The 15,573-nt window shown below is 33.4% G+C and overlaps 1 protein-coding gene across 3 annotated transcripts in view; it reads right to left on the minus strand.

The window, feature by feature from the left end:
* The window catches only part of LOC107226691 (trafficking kinesin-binding protein milt), a 96,336-nt gene that overhangs the window by 44,081 nt on the left and 36,682 nt on the right, over positions 1-15,573 (minus strand). For all 3 annotated transcript variants that reach the window (XM_015667586.2, XM_046739385.1, XM_046739386.1), the window contains 2 exons: positions 14,686-14,790; positions 11,240-11,344 (listed from right to left, as the gene is read on the minus strand). In XM_015667586.2, the coding sequence (XP_015523072.2) occupies positions 11,240-11,344; positions 14,686-14,790 (210 nt within the window). The remainder of the gene's footprint in view (positions 1-11,239; positions 11,345-14,685; positions 14,791-15,573) is intronic.

The raw sequence follows: 15,573 nt of genomic DNA on the forward strand, positions 1-15,573 counted from the left end.
TCTAAATTATTTCAGATCGAATTTCAGTCTCTGAGAAAAATCCTATCTTCAAATTTACAAAACACAAATACGATACGAGTGATAATACAATTCTTGCAGCAATTTGAAGCAAGCTATGCCAAATAAGATATGCCAAAACTACGAAGAATGATTTTTCAGAAGCCCGACGCAGCTCTGAAATTCAGAAATTTTAATTTCGCACTGCAGTAGATAAATATTAATACCTAATAAATTTTTATACTTGCACGTCTGCAGCTAAAAACTCTTCAAGATTCAACTCCTCGTAAATGTTTTAGAACAAAACGAAGTAGAAACATTACTTTCAGAATAAAAAAATATAAGAAAAATATGGGAAATCTTTTAGAAATTTCCATCATCTCTTTGGCCACTGTTATCATTGGCCGATTTGTTCGAGAATCGGAACGTCCGGCCTGCATTGAATTTTCCCAAGATAATGGATGTAATGCGAAATAATTACATACGTATTTATATACCTATATATGGAGGTATACGTATAGCTACGAGAGAATCTCCTCTGCATCTTTAAACTGTGACCCCTGACCTTTGACCCAACTGCTTTACAGCCCGTGTAACCTGCTGAGAGAAATCTTTCGGGCCCGGGTCAAACGTTGCAACGCTTCGTTACACCTTCTTGCAAGTCGGTCAGCTATGCAGGATCGCTGACTTATACGGATTGTATCGGATGATCGTTGCAGATACAACATGCAACGGACCTGATACTTTAGAGATTGATCGAAATCTACAAGACTCGTATCGAAAGTTCCAGAATTCATTGAATCGAGCATGTTTGAAGATATTTTTAACCAGAGCGAGAGAAAAATATATTCTACTTAGAATTAACTATAGCGAGAGAAATTTTTGGTTCCGGTTACCGCTCAGTCCTTGACTATTTTCATTTTTTACCACGATCGAAAAATACAGTTCTAGGTAGAAAATGAAAATTATTTTTATAGCTCTAACCGGAAAGTCTAGTATCCGTTACTGTTCTTTCTTATCACGATCGCTGTTACTGTATTTTCTTGCAACTGTTGCGAAAATTTAATGCTTGTGCAACGATAAATTGACGTTAAAGCCTTATTTAACTGAAAAGGTAGAGTAAACCGAACAAACTGATTTTGCGTTGCAATTATTCCACCAATATTCAAACAGTTTTTTTTAACGATACCTGTTTTACTGAAATTTGCTAGTTACTATAACAAATGAAATTTTTCTCAGTGTAGCTGAAAATCTTTTTTTTTTTTTTTTTACTAATAACGGTTGGGAATGAGAAATTTGTTTAGGCCCATAAAAAAGTAGCTGCACTTTTGAGGGACAATAAAATATAGCCTGAAACCGATAGTCGGAGAAATAAAATTTGCAATTAATATACGGTCCATTAGAACCGTCTATTACGTGCATTAAAACGAATTCGAGTTTACTGTAAATATCTCAGCATCTTTGTATAGAAGTGCGCTTAATTACTCGTATGATAAATAATTATTCTTTGATTAAATCTTGTAACGGGTTTTTAACTCTTCAACTCGGAGTTAAGCAGCGTTCGTTAATTTGTTTTCCTAAACATAGGCTTGCAGGTTTTTAATAGATGGAGCAGCATGTGCGTGCATTGATTAAAGATTCAAATGCGTGTGGGATAATGAAGTCGGAGACGCGACTGTAAGGTGGTTCAGTTACAACGGAAGAAGCCTGACTCGACGTTATTGTAAGCATGCCGCGAGTTTTTCCACGGCGTTGGGTGAAATCTACGGTGGGTACTGGAACCAAATGACCCGGAAATAACAAACCGCACAAAAGTAACTAATGTAACATGACAAAATAACAAACGACACAAATAACCCATGAGAAAAATAACCCTAGACCAAAATAACCTTGGAGCAAAGTAACTCGAGAAAAAATAACCCTAGACTTTTATCTGGGTGTTTTTATTTTTATAAGCCGTGACAAAAATAATTCGTAACAGGAATGATCCGTGACAAAAAAAACCCTAGAAAAAATAACCCTAGAGAAAAAACCCTAGAAAAAATAACCCTAAAGAAAAATAACCCTAGAGAAAAATGATCCTAGACTTTTGTCCGTTTTTTTGTTTTTTATTTTTATAAGCTGTAACAAAAATAATTCATAGAACAACAATAATTCACAAGAATAAAACAAAAATAACCCCCCCCCCCCCCAAAAAAAAAAAATAAATAACTAATATAAAAAAAAACCCGCCAAAAATAAATCATGAGAAAAAGAATTCATGACAGGAATAATCCGTGACAAGAAAAAAAAAAACGAGAAAAATAACTCATGACAGAAATTACGGATATGAAATTAAATTTAATTCAATTAATTATAATCTAATTTTTTGTCAATCTGTCAGGTTATTTTTCACAATGGTTATTTTTTTCTTGGGTTATTTATGACTCGTTATTGTTACACGGATTTAATATTAAGGTCAGTCACTGAAATTGACACGCGAGATTCTGGAACTTCTTTTGATCTGGAAATTTGTTTCTCGAGATACCTTACGTTTTTTCTTTTCTTTTTTTAGCTTCATCAACCAAGTAAAAAATTCTGATCTTTTGTTTTATCCTGTCCGTGAAAAATATTTCTTTTTGCGACTGTCCAACTTTTTTTAATAGAAAAAAATCTATTCGACGACTAAAAAATTTTTTAATGAAAAATGTCAGAACATAATCACGGTAAAAAGAGATATCAGAGAGAGATTCGAAAGTCAAAAAAATACCGAGAATAACAATTTTCGTTAAAATTGGACAAACTATATGAATTTGGCTGCATTTACGAAAGGTTTTCTATAATGCAACCCATCTCAGATTACCAACAACTCAACTGTTTCGATAAAAATTCACAGTATTCAAGTTCGGTTTCCAGTGAAATTCACTAGAACTCACTTCAGTTATACATTCCAAATCTTTATCTTTTAATTTCCCGTTTTGAAACTCTGTTGACTAGACTGTGCACTGTAAGAAAAATGCAGTGTGTGGACTTTAATCGACTATAATTATGAATTTGGTATTAATCTAACACCATCTGACATTGAATTTCTTGACCAAAAAAAAAAAAAAAAAAAAAATTATTCTACGGTAATCCGTATCAGACAATTTCGGTGAAAAACAGTCAAGAAAAATACGACAAAATACGTAATATATAAAACTATCTTATCTTGTACACCTGTAATGCGGAATAGAGCGAGCATGAGCAGCGTTATAAAGGATGAAAAAAAAACGCGTCTCGGTTGATCGAGTCAATATTCAAACCGAAGAATAATCGCGGATCAAATCGAGGAAATCATCACCTGATCGCGGATCGATCACGCGTTACTTTATGTCTTTTGCAACCGCGGACTGCAGCATCTTCGATGAAGTTTATCCTCTTCTTAAAACTGATTACACGTATAAAATATCGAATAGATTTACCGTTACACCCACTTTCTTCAAAATTCGTTTTACAGAGTGATTTATGAAATTTTCATGTTTCTTTTTGTGCCCAATAGAAGATGATAGGTGCCTGTAAATTTTTTAAAACCAATTCGAAATACTTCTTTTCGCATTTCTTACTTTTCTATCTCAAACAAAAACGAATCGATGTTGTCAGTTTTTTTTACATGAAATGCATTATTAAGAATATTTGACGAGGAAAATAATCCCAATACTTCCATCTCTCTTGGTCCGTGATGATGTCACGTCGCAGATTTTCAACTCGCATATTTTATACTCGAGAGCTGGTCTCCATATTGCAAGAGTTGAGATACAGCGCATAAAAATAATCCACGCCAATCTCGAGCGAGGTTTGCGATGTTTCATAATTTGTCCAACTCTTTACGACGTCAAGTGTTTGAGGTATATTTTAACACGTCAACAATATTTCTGAACGACGATTAGGAGAGCGCGTAGCGCAAATGGCCGACCATTGACGTCAATATATCTGAAATGAATCACACATGTATACCCTGGGATTGTTGCAGAGTCCGAATTATTCCATTTTTCCTTACCAATCCTTGTTCAAAATTGACAGATGATTAATTGAACACCGATCTTACTTATTCGATTTACGAAAAAATTACATTGTTAAATAAATGTGAGTATCAACCATTCGCATTGAGAAAGTAGAAAAGCAAAGAAAAGAAAAAAAAAAATGTAGAATATTAATATTGAATTCGACACCTTGTAGCGAGTGAAGGAAACATACATTATTTTAAACAATTTTTTTTTTCTCTCGTTTCTTCATTTGTATAGAACAACGAGCCGATTAGGAAGAATCAGAATTGAAAAACAGGAAATTTTCCAACCTCAGCTGTAACGACCGAATGATTACGATTAAACGTATAGTGAGGCAGGTGAAAAAACACAAAGACACAACGAATTCGGTGGCCAGAAAATTGTTCCAAGCAAATCAGTTCAGATATTTAGATGTTACATTGCAAAGCAGCAGAAAAATGAAACGTACAAGTATTTAAACAAAGAAAGCGTACACATTTTATCAAAAAATAAACTGCAACTCTGCACATATTTCAATTCTATAATATAATATTAAAGCCGCGCTCACCCGCCTCTTTTAATTTATAATCTGGGTGCGGACGACAGGTTGGTTTTTTTTCTCCTCTACTTTAATTTTCACTCTATATTTACCCATTATTTCAGGAACGACGCAGATCAAAAGTTAAGCATTCGTTACAAATTTTTGATTAGGAAAGAAATAGTTCTTGAATCAAACTGACTGAAATTGTTTGCTCTTTTTTTTTTTTAATTCAAAATCAAAAAAAGATTTAGATTTGGAGTTCAAACACTGCTTACTATCTTTAAAAGATTGAAAAGATCCTGCATAAAATTTCGGTATCCAAACAAAATATCGCCAATCCAAAGGAAAAGACACCTGGTACTCAAGTCCCACTATTTTCACTCTAAGACGTAAGTAAAGTGAATAAATAAATAAATAAATAAATAAATAAATAAATCTTTGAGAGTTTCTTCGTGTATAATATTCTAGAACCGGGTTGTTGAACACACGCGATATAAAACATAAAACGCACGATATCCGTCACACCGCCTATTTCACATGCATAAAAGGGTATAAAATATCTTTTAAACAATACGTAACACGCGAAGACCAAAAGGTGTAATAATACGAGCGTTAAGGGGGTATTCTAGTGTAGAAATTTGAAAAAATCGATTTTTTTTTTTTTATATTTTCAAAGCTTAACCTTTCAAGAATGTGTCCTTAAAAGGACAAGTCAAAATTTCAATTATTTTCAGAGATATAGCTATTTTAGTGACACGTCTTCAATACTGGCTCGGCTGGAACGAATTTTACTCGAAACTTTAAACGCGTTTTTCTCAAAACTACATTTTTCAAAACGGTTGACATGATTTCTCAAGTTCTATTGAACCGATTTACTTGAAATTTGGTGAGAATCTTCTCAATACATGTCTCTATCGCACGAACTATTATTATAACGAAATAATAATTTTTACTATTTTTTAAAAATTCAGAAACGTCCAAAAAAGTCAAAAAAAACGTATTATTTTTTCGGACAGCCGTAATTTGGCAAAAAAAAATTTTTTTTCGACTTTTTTTTAGTTAGTACGATAGCTGCATTTATGTAGATTAATAATCTTTTTTTTTTTTCTGATTTTGAAAATGCTTGCAATCGTGACAACATTGGCGCGCCATTTTTTTTGTACCCCCCACTTCAACAACTCATAGCACTTTCAATTTTGTATTTTTTGACTTGTTTTTTTTTTTTTGTAATCGTGAAATAATAATAAACGCCTGATAAAAAAATGGATGGTAAAAATATTTTTTGTTTTTTGTTTATAGCACTTCAAAAAACACCTCAAATTCATGCCTCTGCACTAGAATACCCCCTTAAGGGAACAAAATGAAGTATTCCACCTATTCGTAACGAGGCTTGTAGCAGGTATTATGATACTTCTTGGGTAGGTAATAACACTCTCTCGCATGTGCCAATTGCCAAACAGACTGGTGCATTATGGTGCTGCCTGTAATGTGAATACCTACGTATATAGCTGTGCAATGTTCGCAATTACTACAAACAAAAGCCTCGTATGTTTTCACCGGTATTCGTTCGACATTTCTTTGGGCGGTGGATTTTTCATTATTTATTTTTTTTTTTTTTTCGTTCGGAAATAAAAATATAGAACAACCCTTTTAGTCATAGCGATAAGTATTCTTAACGACTTTTTTATATCATTATTTTGTATATTTAGAGAACTTTGAATACACATTTCTTTCGCGTTTTATTGCTGTTTCTGATAGTATACGTTTTCGATATCCGAGAATAATTATTGCGATATAATGTAAATTATTATCGTTAGAAACAAAGTGGTTGAAAAATATCTTGAAAATTGAAGGTATAATTCATTTTCGAGAAAGTTATCCCTCTACATATTATACGCTTTTTGAATAAGTTATAAATTTTTAGGGTCCCTGATTACGAATCTGAAATTGGATTTTAAAAATTCAAGATGACGGATCCAACATGGCGGACAAAAATTTGAAGTTCGATCGAATCCGGAGAAAAAACTCTGTCCCGGGATTTTTGGAGTCGCTGATTACAAATCTGAAGTTGAATTTTAAAAATTCAACATGGCAAATCTGATCAGCGACCCCGAAAACCCCTGCTCAGAGTTTTTTGACCGTATTCGATAAATGTTGAAATTTTTGTCCGCCATTTTGGATCCACAATCTTGAATTTTCAAAATCTGATTTCAAATTTGTAATCAGCGACTCCGAGAAACACTGCACGGAGTTTTTTGACCGGATTTGATTGAATTTGAAATTTTCGTCCACCATATTGGATCCGCCATCTTGAATTTTCAAAATCTGATTTCAGATTTGTAATCAGCGACTCCGAGAAACACTGCACGGAGTTTTTTGACCGGATTTGATTGAATTTGAAATTTTCGTCCACCATATTGGATCCGCCATCTTCAATTTTCAAAATCTGATTTCAAATTTGTAATCAGCGACTCCGAGAAACACTGCACTGAGTTTTTTGACCGGATTTGATTGAATTTGAAATTGTCGTTCGCCATATTGGATCCACAATCTTCAATTTTCAAAATCTGATTTCAGATTCGTAATCAGCGAGCCCAAAAACCACGCGATATTATCTTGTTACAAAAGTTGACACAGTGCAATAATGTGTGACTCAAAGGGATAAAGACAAAGACAAAGCGTGAAACTGATTCGAAAGACCGAGAGAAAGAAAGAAAAAGGCGAATAATTGAACGTCCATCTAAATCTCCATGAAACTTGAAACAATGTCAACTCCAAAAACGTCATAGATTTTTTTTTCACTCCGAGTCAAGTAAGGCGAATTGATTGGATCGTTTGGAATTCTTGAATGAGGTTTCCAGCTTTCTGAGAAATCTACATTCGCATAAATATGAATCATCGGCATGTAGATGATTAACGGTGTTCGATATGAAAGCGTCAAAGTAGGTTTGTTTGTAATTAAAATTCAGTCAACGATCAAGGATGATAATCTTTGCTTGCAGTTTCTTTCTTACTGCGATAATTATTAACAGTATCTTACCAGATAAGTGAATCAATCAAGTAGTGGATTAAACCGATCAATAAACAGATTTGTTCTTATACTACCTGAGAAAACTTGTCGTGTCTTTTCAGATTTCTCAAATCTGACATCTTTTACGAATCCTATAGTAAAAAATCTGAGTCACTTTTTTTTTCAACCATCATGTTTGGAAAATTGTTCATAGGTCATTGGACAAACTTTCTAATGGAAAATACCTCGTAATTGAAGTTCTTAACAAATCAAGCACACTGCGTAGTTTTCATATAACATTTCTTTTGTAATATATGGGGGAATCCATCAATAATCTCACAACAACAACAATAAGAAAAAACTTTTGTCGCGGTTAATCCACGTGGAAAAAATTTGGAAAGTGTATTTTTCAATTTGTCCAACTTCGTTGAAGAAAAAAAAAAAATTTCTCTCTGCTTAATTTGTTAAAAGCACGATCCGAACGAGATAAAATGACGAAGTATTTTCAACTAAAAAGTTAGTTCTATTCTCAAAAGTGTTCGACACTTAGTTTTGACAATGTGCAAAGAATGGTTTTCGAGATATAACGGTTTGAAGAAAACGGATATAAATTTTTAGCCATAAATAATGCGCTTTAGAAACGGAAGACTGTTATTTTGAACTCAAATTTTCCTCGCGTATCGTGATGAAAATTTATCGCATGAAAGGAAGATTCGAGTAAAGATAAAAAAAAAGAAAAAAAGGCAGAGAAAAAACGAAAACGTAGTTCCGAATCTCTCCAACTGCTAATATCTTATCGACTGTGAATGATAACGAGTCTATTTTTAACATATACTGTCACATCGACGCATCGACGCGTGAAAATTACCTTTCAAGAGTTACAGAAAACTTTTAACCAAAAAGTGTTGAAGAAACACAAAGTAAAATAAAAAAATGAATGTCGATTCGCATGCGAATCGATTGCAATTTCAACTATATCGGCGAAATAAATACGTTTTTTGCAAACAACGCCAGGAGCTTTTATTTTCGAAATCGACATGTTTTTTCGTAAAAACTTTGGCCTATTTATCCGATACTAAATTTCCGATAAACCTTGGTTAAATTTTTTTTTTTTTAAATTTCGCAAACTCACCGACGAAAACAAATGTAACGCTCGACAAGATTTCCACGCATCTTCTAATAATGATTATACAATACGTTGTAACCTTGACGGGTTGTGTAATAAAATCTCGGTTTTGTCGTACTTGAGTAAAAAACTACGCGATGCGTCTAAGCGGCGATAAAAGAAATAAAAGCGAAAAGAAATCGGGATCGAAAAACGACGAGGATAAAAAATGAGGAGTTGCACGGCTAATTACGTGTTTCCGTCAATCGGTCGGCCGGTTCGACTTCAGTGAACGGCAATTTTTCGCAGAAAATACAATAAAATAAAATAACGTGAAACTTGCAACAAGTTAGACGTAAGCTAAAATTATTTCCCTGCACTTACCTCACAGATTCCCGTTGCAATTGCATCCAAGATTGAGAAGAAACGTTTTATACTCACCAGAAACGTGAATAAGCGATCGTCGAATCGATTCATTTCTTGTCGCGATCAACAGTTAGACAGTTTATTTTAAAATGAGGTTGAAAGTTGGATTTGAATTAACGTAGCGAAACATCCGGCGAAACGATACAAAATATTTATCCAACATCGGAACAACGTTGAATTAGTTGTAATTCGAAAAATATAAACTTTTTATCCAAATCAATAAATGAAAATTTTAATTCATCTACGAGTGAAAGAATTTTGAAAATCTCGCAGGTGTATAATTCTCCAATCACGTTAGAAATTTTTTCTTGCTTTCTTATATTTTATTTCTCGCATCATTTTCATATCCAGCGTATTATTTAGGATAAGTAGGTTATACGTAAAATTAAGCATCATGCCACGTGCGAATTTCTACACACATCGGTATATTAACATTTTCAGAGACCTAGCGAAAAATAAATATCCAGCCACCAGTCCAGCTTTTTTACTTGCCTAAAACTTACGTATTTGTATTATTACTAAAGCTTCGCGTATATAATATACGCTTGATTTAGGTCAGAGATTAAACGATAAAACTATACAATCGTCGGATTACATCGAATTTTCGCGATTCGTTCAAAAATATTACTTGCACGTGATCGGAACGTGAGATGATTCGAACGAATTATATAAATAATATAATATAAATAAAGAAAACACGCATTACAACACAAACGGGTTGTAATCGGTGGGAGACAAATATGGAAGTAATTTTTCACGAATCCAATAACTTTCGGGTCAGTTTTTTTTATGATAAAAATATCGATGAATTTTATTACATTTTTCTCATTGACTCTGCGCAGCTGCGGCGGGAAAAAAAATTATGATCAAATATATCTTTTGTTCAAAGTTGGACTTTTCCGGATATGAAATTTATTTCAATGCAGATCCTCAGAGACTGTCGAAGTAACACGAATTTCAGACACTTTCAGTCCTGTGTATGCGAATGAGATTTTAATTTCTGATAACGTAGACATTTCGGAGTACATTGAGAGAATTTCAAAATTTGATGAAAATGGGATCATGATTAAATCGGTATAAATATTCCAGGGATTTAGAATTTTCTCAAAGTAGTTCTATACCCTTGAAATATTTCTACGTTTCGATTTAATTAAGATTCTATTTTCACTCGAATATAAAAATGTCGGGAGGATATGCTTCGAAATGTTTACAATATAACACAAAAAATTGTAAACAATTTATTTTTATCCCATTCTGATATAAATGACTGAAAATGTCAAGAAACCGGTTTTTTTTTTTGGCAATTCGTCACAATCTACCATCAAATATATATCATATTCGGAATGATCGGATTTTTTTTTTTTTCCACCGACAGGGTGTGCTGAGAATTTGAAATAAAGATTCGATACGAAAACGCGACATAAATAACTGACTTGTCGTACGGTTTTATTTATGTTATTTCTACGTTTTCAACTGTCGTTAATTTGACTTTCGGCGATATCGTCCGGTCGACTTTTTTGTTTTTGTAATTTTTTTTACCCCACCCCTGACCCTAATTGTCAGCATTGTCGTTTCATATTTCACCCGACTCTGCAAGTTCACCGTTTTTATACACGCAGATCGTGCAACGTAAGTCAAGCAATACACAATAGATCGTACAATTCGGACTAACGGTAGTTTCCTTACAGCATTACGGACGATAATTTTTCTTGGTTTTTTTTTTTTGTTTTTTTTTTTTTTTTATTCTTTCGGTAAGAACGTCCGGTTCCACACGCCTTGTACTTCGAATATACGTACACGGGAAATGAATGAAAAAAAAAAAAACAAAGAGGAAAGAAAAAAGCCTAAATACATACGTATTATAGAGATGTGACGGCGTTAATTCGTCGCGGTTTGATAATGAAAAAAAAAGTGAAGACGTGATTTGGCGGGAATGACGTTGCTCCAATAGCAAGGTAAAAGAACTTTCCGAATTCGTTCGGCCTTTCCACATTTGTCTTTTATTATACCAAGGAGATCGATACACGTGCAAGCTCGTTGATTCGTGTATTGTTGATAACCGTGAGAAAAATGACACGAATAAAGCGTATTTAAATGTGTACAATTGTGCGTACTGATAGTAACAATGACAATTATAATGATAATATAATAGGACTCACGGAAGTAGTTTAACGTCTCCCGTATTTGATCCGGGGATAACTTCAAGTCAACGTCTTCGGGTTTTAGGGCTGGCGTCGGGATGAACCAGTCGGCGTTTTCGTAGCCTGAAAACATAAACAATGACGATCCGTTAATTTTTCCACGACTTCATTCTATTCATTTATTATTATTAATATCGTAATGAGGAGAATAATTGTTACGTATTTTTCCGTGTAAATATGCAGCTAATTTCTTCACGAACGATCATAATATCCCTGGTAAAAATAGTCCATACAAAAATAACCTAAACAGTAATAACCCGGGACAGAAAATTGATAAAAAAAAAGAAAAGACAAAAAAAAAAAAAAGAAAAAACATTAAACCGCATAGATTAAATGGAATTAAATAAAATTTGAAATACGATATTTTTGTAACGTATTGTTTGAGTGTGGGTTATTTTTGTGATTAGTTATTTCGAATAGGTCACATTTGTGGAGGGTTATTTTTGCCATTGGTTATTTTTGTGCAAATCATTTTTAAGTGAGTTATTTTTGTACGAGTTATTTTGGTATGGGTTATTTTTACCGTAGGTTATATTTGTGTGGTTTATTTTTGTGATTAGTTATTTTGAATAGGTCATATTTGTGGAGGGTTATTTTTGCCATTGGTTATTTTTGTGCAAATCATTTTTGCCATTGGTTATTTTTGTGCAAATCATTTTTAAGCGAGTTATTTTTGTACGAGTCATTTTGGTATGGGTTATTTTTGCCGTAGGTTATATTTGTGTGGGTTTATTTTTTGTTCTGGGTTATTTTTGTGTAGGTTATTCGAGTGATTAGTTATTTTTGTGTAAGTAATTTTTGTGGACGGTTATTTTTGCCATTGGTTATTTTTGTGCAAATCATTTTTAAGCGAGTTATTTTTGTACGAGTCATTTTGGTACGGGTTATTTTTGTCACCCATTATTTTTGCGCGAGTGATTCTTGAGTGAGTTATGTTTGCCATAGGTTATTGTTGTGTGGGTTATTTTTGTCCATGGTTATTTTAGTTTTGATTATTTTTGAGTGGGTCATTTTTGTACAGGTTATTATCTTCAAGGCATTCAGTCCTAGTACTTGATTTCTTTTATACTGTACGACGAGAAGTTATTTCCCTCGTCGCGTGATCGAGAATTTTTTTATAAATTGTACTTTTTATTCTATCGCACTAATTCAACGTTACGGAGTTCATCATAATATCAGGCGAGTAATTCACCCTCCAAGTCAATGAACGAATGAGTGATCTGTTATCTCATTCAAGGTGCGGTTCCCGGGGCGTGGTTAAAAGGCGTTTTATGCATGTGCCATGTTAAATTTCTCACTTCGTTAATGCGTTTCCCTCTGATTGCTTTTTTTTTTTTTTTTTGTTTCGTTTCGGTTTTTTGTCTGTTTTTTTATGTTTTGTTTCGTACACGATCGCGTTTTAAAAGGCAGGAAGTAGCTCAATTACAGAGACAAGCGTGATTGATTTACCCGAATTAACGAGTGAGGGGAACGAAAAACAGTGTGACCAAAAAGAAAACAGAATAAAAAAAAAAAGAAAAAAAAAAATTCACTTGCGTGGAATTAATTCTGCGGAGAATTCGAAATTTCACCCGAAATGTTTGCACGAAGACATAAAAGACAATTTTTCACAATCAACTCGTTGCTGAAAGAAACTTACGAATTTTTCAAATTTTCAAAACACATCTAAATTGATTGCTTTTTTTTTTTTTTTTCCAGATGCCTAATTTTCGATATCATTTCTCACTATTACGAGGTCTTTCCTCGGTATGTACAAGGCAGAGTTTTTCCTCGCAAAATCTGCAAGTTGGATAGAAAAGTCCGATTGACGTATAAAGATTAAAAGAAATCTTTAATATTTCTTGCGAAACTTCTTTCAGTGCGTAAACGTTATCATATACGCGCTTGGAAAGAATTTAAAACAGTAACCGTGATTTTGAGGAAATTTTTTTACGCAGAAAAATTAATTAATACGAAATTCATAAGAGCCAACTATGCAAGTTTTCTGTGCACGTATTATAAGTATGAATTTTTCTGGATTCTCAGAAATCAAAAGGTATTTATCAAATATTTGATATACGATTGTATCACAATTATTTATAAATATTTAATTCCTTTCACAAACACCAACGTCACATTCTATGTCCGACAATTTTATATAAAAAATATCGAGAAAAACATTGTGTTCTTTTCAACGATATTATTTGTCAAGTAGTTTTGTACTTTCGTGAGAAAAAATAAAAAATAAATAATGCCAGCCGCAAGTCGTACTTGTAGTTATATTTTGACTCGTTGGTTAAATATGGAATGTCATTTTACGTAAAAATTAAAAAAAAAAAAAAAATACTAATAACAGCTAGAGCAGCAGTTTAAATTCACATTCCAACTAATTAAATGTATTAAATGTACTCAGTGCGTGAGTTGAAAAAAAAAAACAGGTAGAATATTGGTTCTGATACAAATTGAATAAATAAAATTGCCAGGGCCCGATTTCCCGACATATTTAACAACATTTGTGTCACACGTAGACTATTTCAAGATTTTATTTCGTCGTCGTGTCGAAAACCGCATGAAAATAAAAAACAAAAACACACACACACACATACAAGTAAACTTGAGCGCACACGCGCAAAGATAGGCGGTATAGAATTGTTTTGTATTTTAATTTTTTTATCCTTCTTCTCCTCTCTCAACTTGTTAAAAGACGGAATAATAAATAAAAGCCCGCGACTGCGTTGAAAGACAGATAAGCATGATCTGCGTACAAGTATCTCTGTTTCTAAAGGCTCAAATCTCGCGTCTGCACAGTTCCGTTTAAACGTCCTCGAAACAGCTCTTTAATAAACGTTACGTAAATTCGTTTGTAATGAAAAAATAACACGCTCGAGTTCAAATCGTTACTCAAGGTTACGCGAGCCGATCGTGATCGCGGTCCAGGAAACACGGAGACAATCTTGTCACAATTCCAATTCCAAACGATATCGTTATTTTTCCCGAATCAATTGTCGAAAAATTTTTATTACAATTTTCAAAATAAAGATACAAGACGGTTCACGGTTGTTGTTGTTGTTTACTTATATTTATTATTGTTATTATTTTTTTTTGGGGGGTTTTTTTTTTTGTTTTTCCGATATATATGGGGCATTTCACAAAGAAACGACCAAGCCAAACCGATGGGATCGGGAATTTAAGTCGTATATTTTGATTCTGAAAGATTTTGATGTTTGTAAGGACTCTTTAATCGCCGCCTTCGTTTGGACGAAATCACACTCGGTAAATTTGAAAAATTTCACATTCAAGGCTAAGTTTCTGATGGAAAAAAAATTGATATTTCTATAAAAAAAAAAAAAAAAACTGATCGATACGAATACGAAATGAAAAGTAGGTAAAAATATTGTATAAAAGGCTAAGGAAAATTGACTCACCTTGAAACTGCGTGAGAGTGTCGGCCCGTAGACGGTACCTGGGTATCTGTTCCTCGAGCAAGCTAATGATCTCTACCTCAGGAAGTTCCCCGCCACTGCATACCTCTGGAAAATAAACAGCATCCCGTTGTAACGCCGCGGTAAATTCTCTCATCTAATACCTACATACTGTAAATACGTGACCCCGAAGAAGCGAGTTGCTGCACGAGTTGCAAAGCATCTATCTGTGAGGGATTCTCCGTCGACTCGGCCACATTTTTTTTCGACCATCTCAGATCTGCCCCATAATTGGTTATATCGAAGTACTGATGAAAGGTACTCTATATGAATTTTTTCAGATTTTTTAATTCGTTATTTGAGAAATTGCCGTTTTATTTTCAAATGAATATATATCGGAAACTAGAAGTAACTGAAAAAAGATGACTTTGCATAAAAGTTGTAGTTTTTTGTTAGCTTTCGAGAGGAATTTTTGAAAAAAGTTTTACGTTCCGGTAACGCTGATTTTTTTACCAAAAAAGGAAGAAATTATTTTTTTTATTGAAAACGGACCCTTTTTTCGTTGCTGAAAAAATTACAGAGTCTTCCAATATGTGTGACAATATCGCCAAAAAATCGCCAGAGTGGCACGGACCGAGGTTCTAGGGTAAAAAAAAATGAAGCCACACAAATTAACCTTTTTATACCGGAATCTCGACCGAATTTGGCTTCATTTTTTTTACCACAGATTCTGCCGATTCTACATTTTGGCATTCTGTATTCCGACCCTTTTACGTTGATGTTTAGACTTTCTTTTCCACATTTGTTGAATTCTATAGGTCAAATTTTCGCTGCTTTAAAAATTCGATATTATCACCCTTCTATTTTTTTTTTTTTTTGTTTTTTCAACAT

Source organism: Neodiprion lecontei, chromosome 5 (genome assembly GCF_021901455.1).
Source record: "Neodiprion lecontei isolate iyNeoLeco1 chromosome 5, iyNeoLeco1.1, whole genome shotgun sequence".
NCBI lineage: Eukaryota > Metazoa > Arthropoda > Insecta > Hymenoptera > Diprionidae > Neodiprion > Neodiprion lecontei.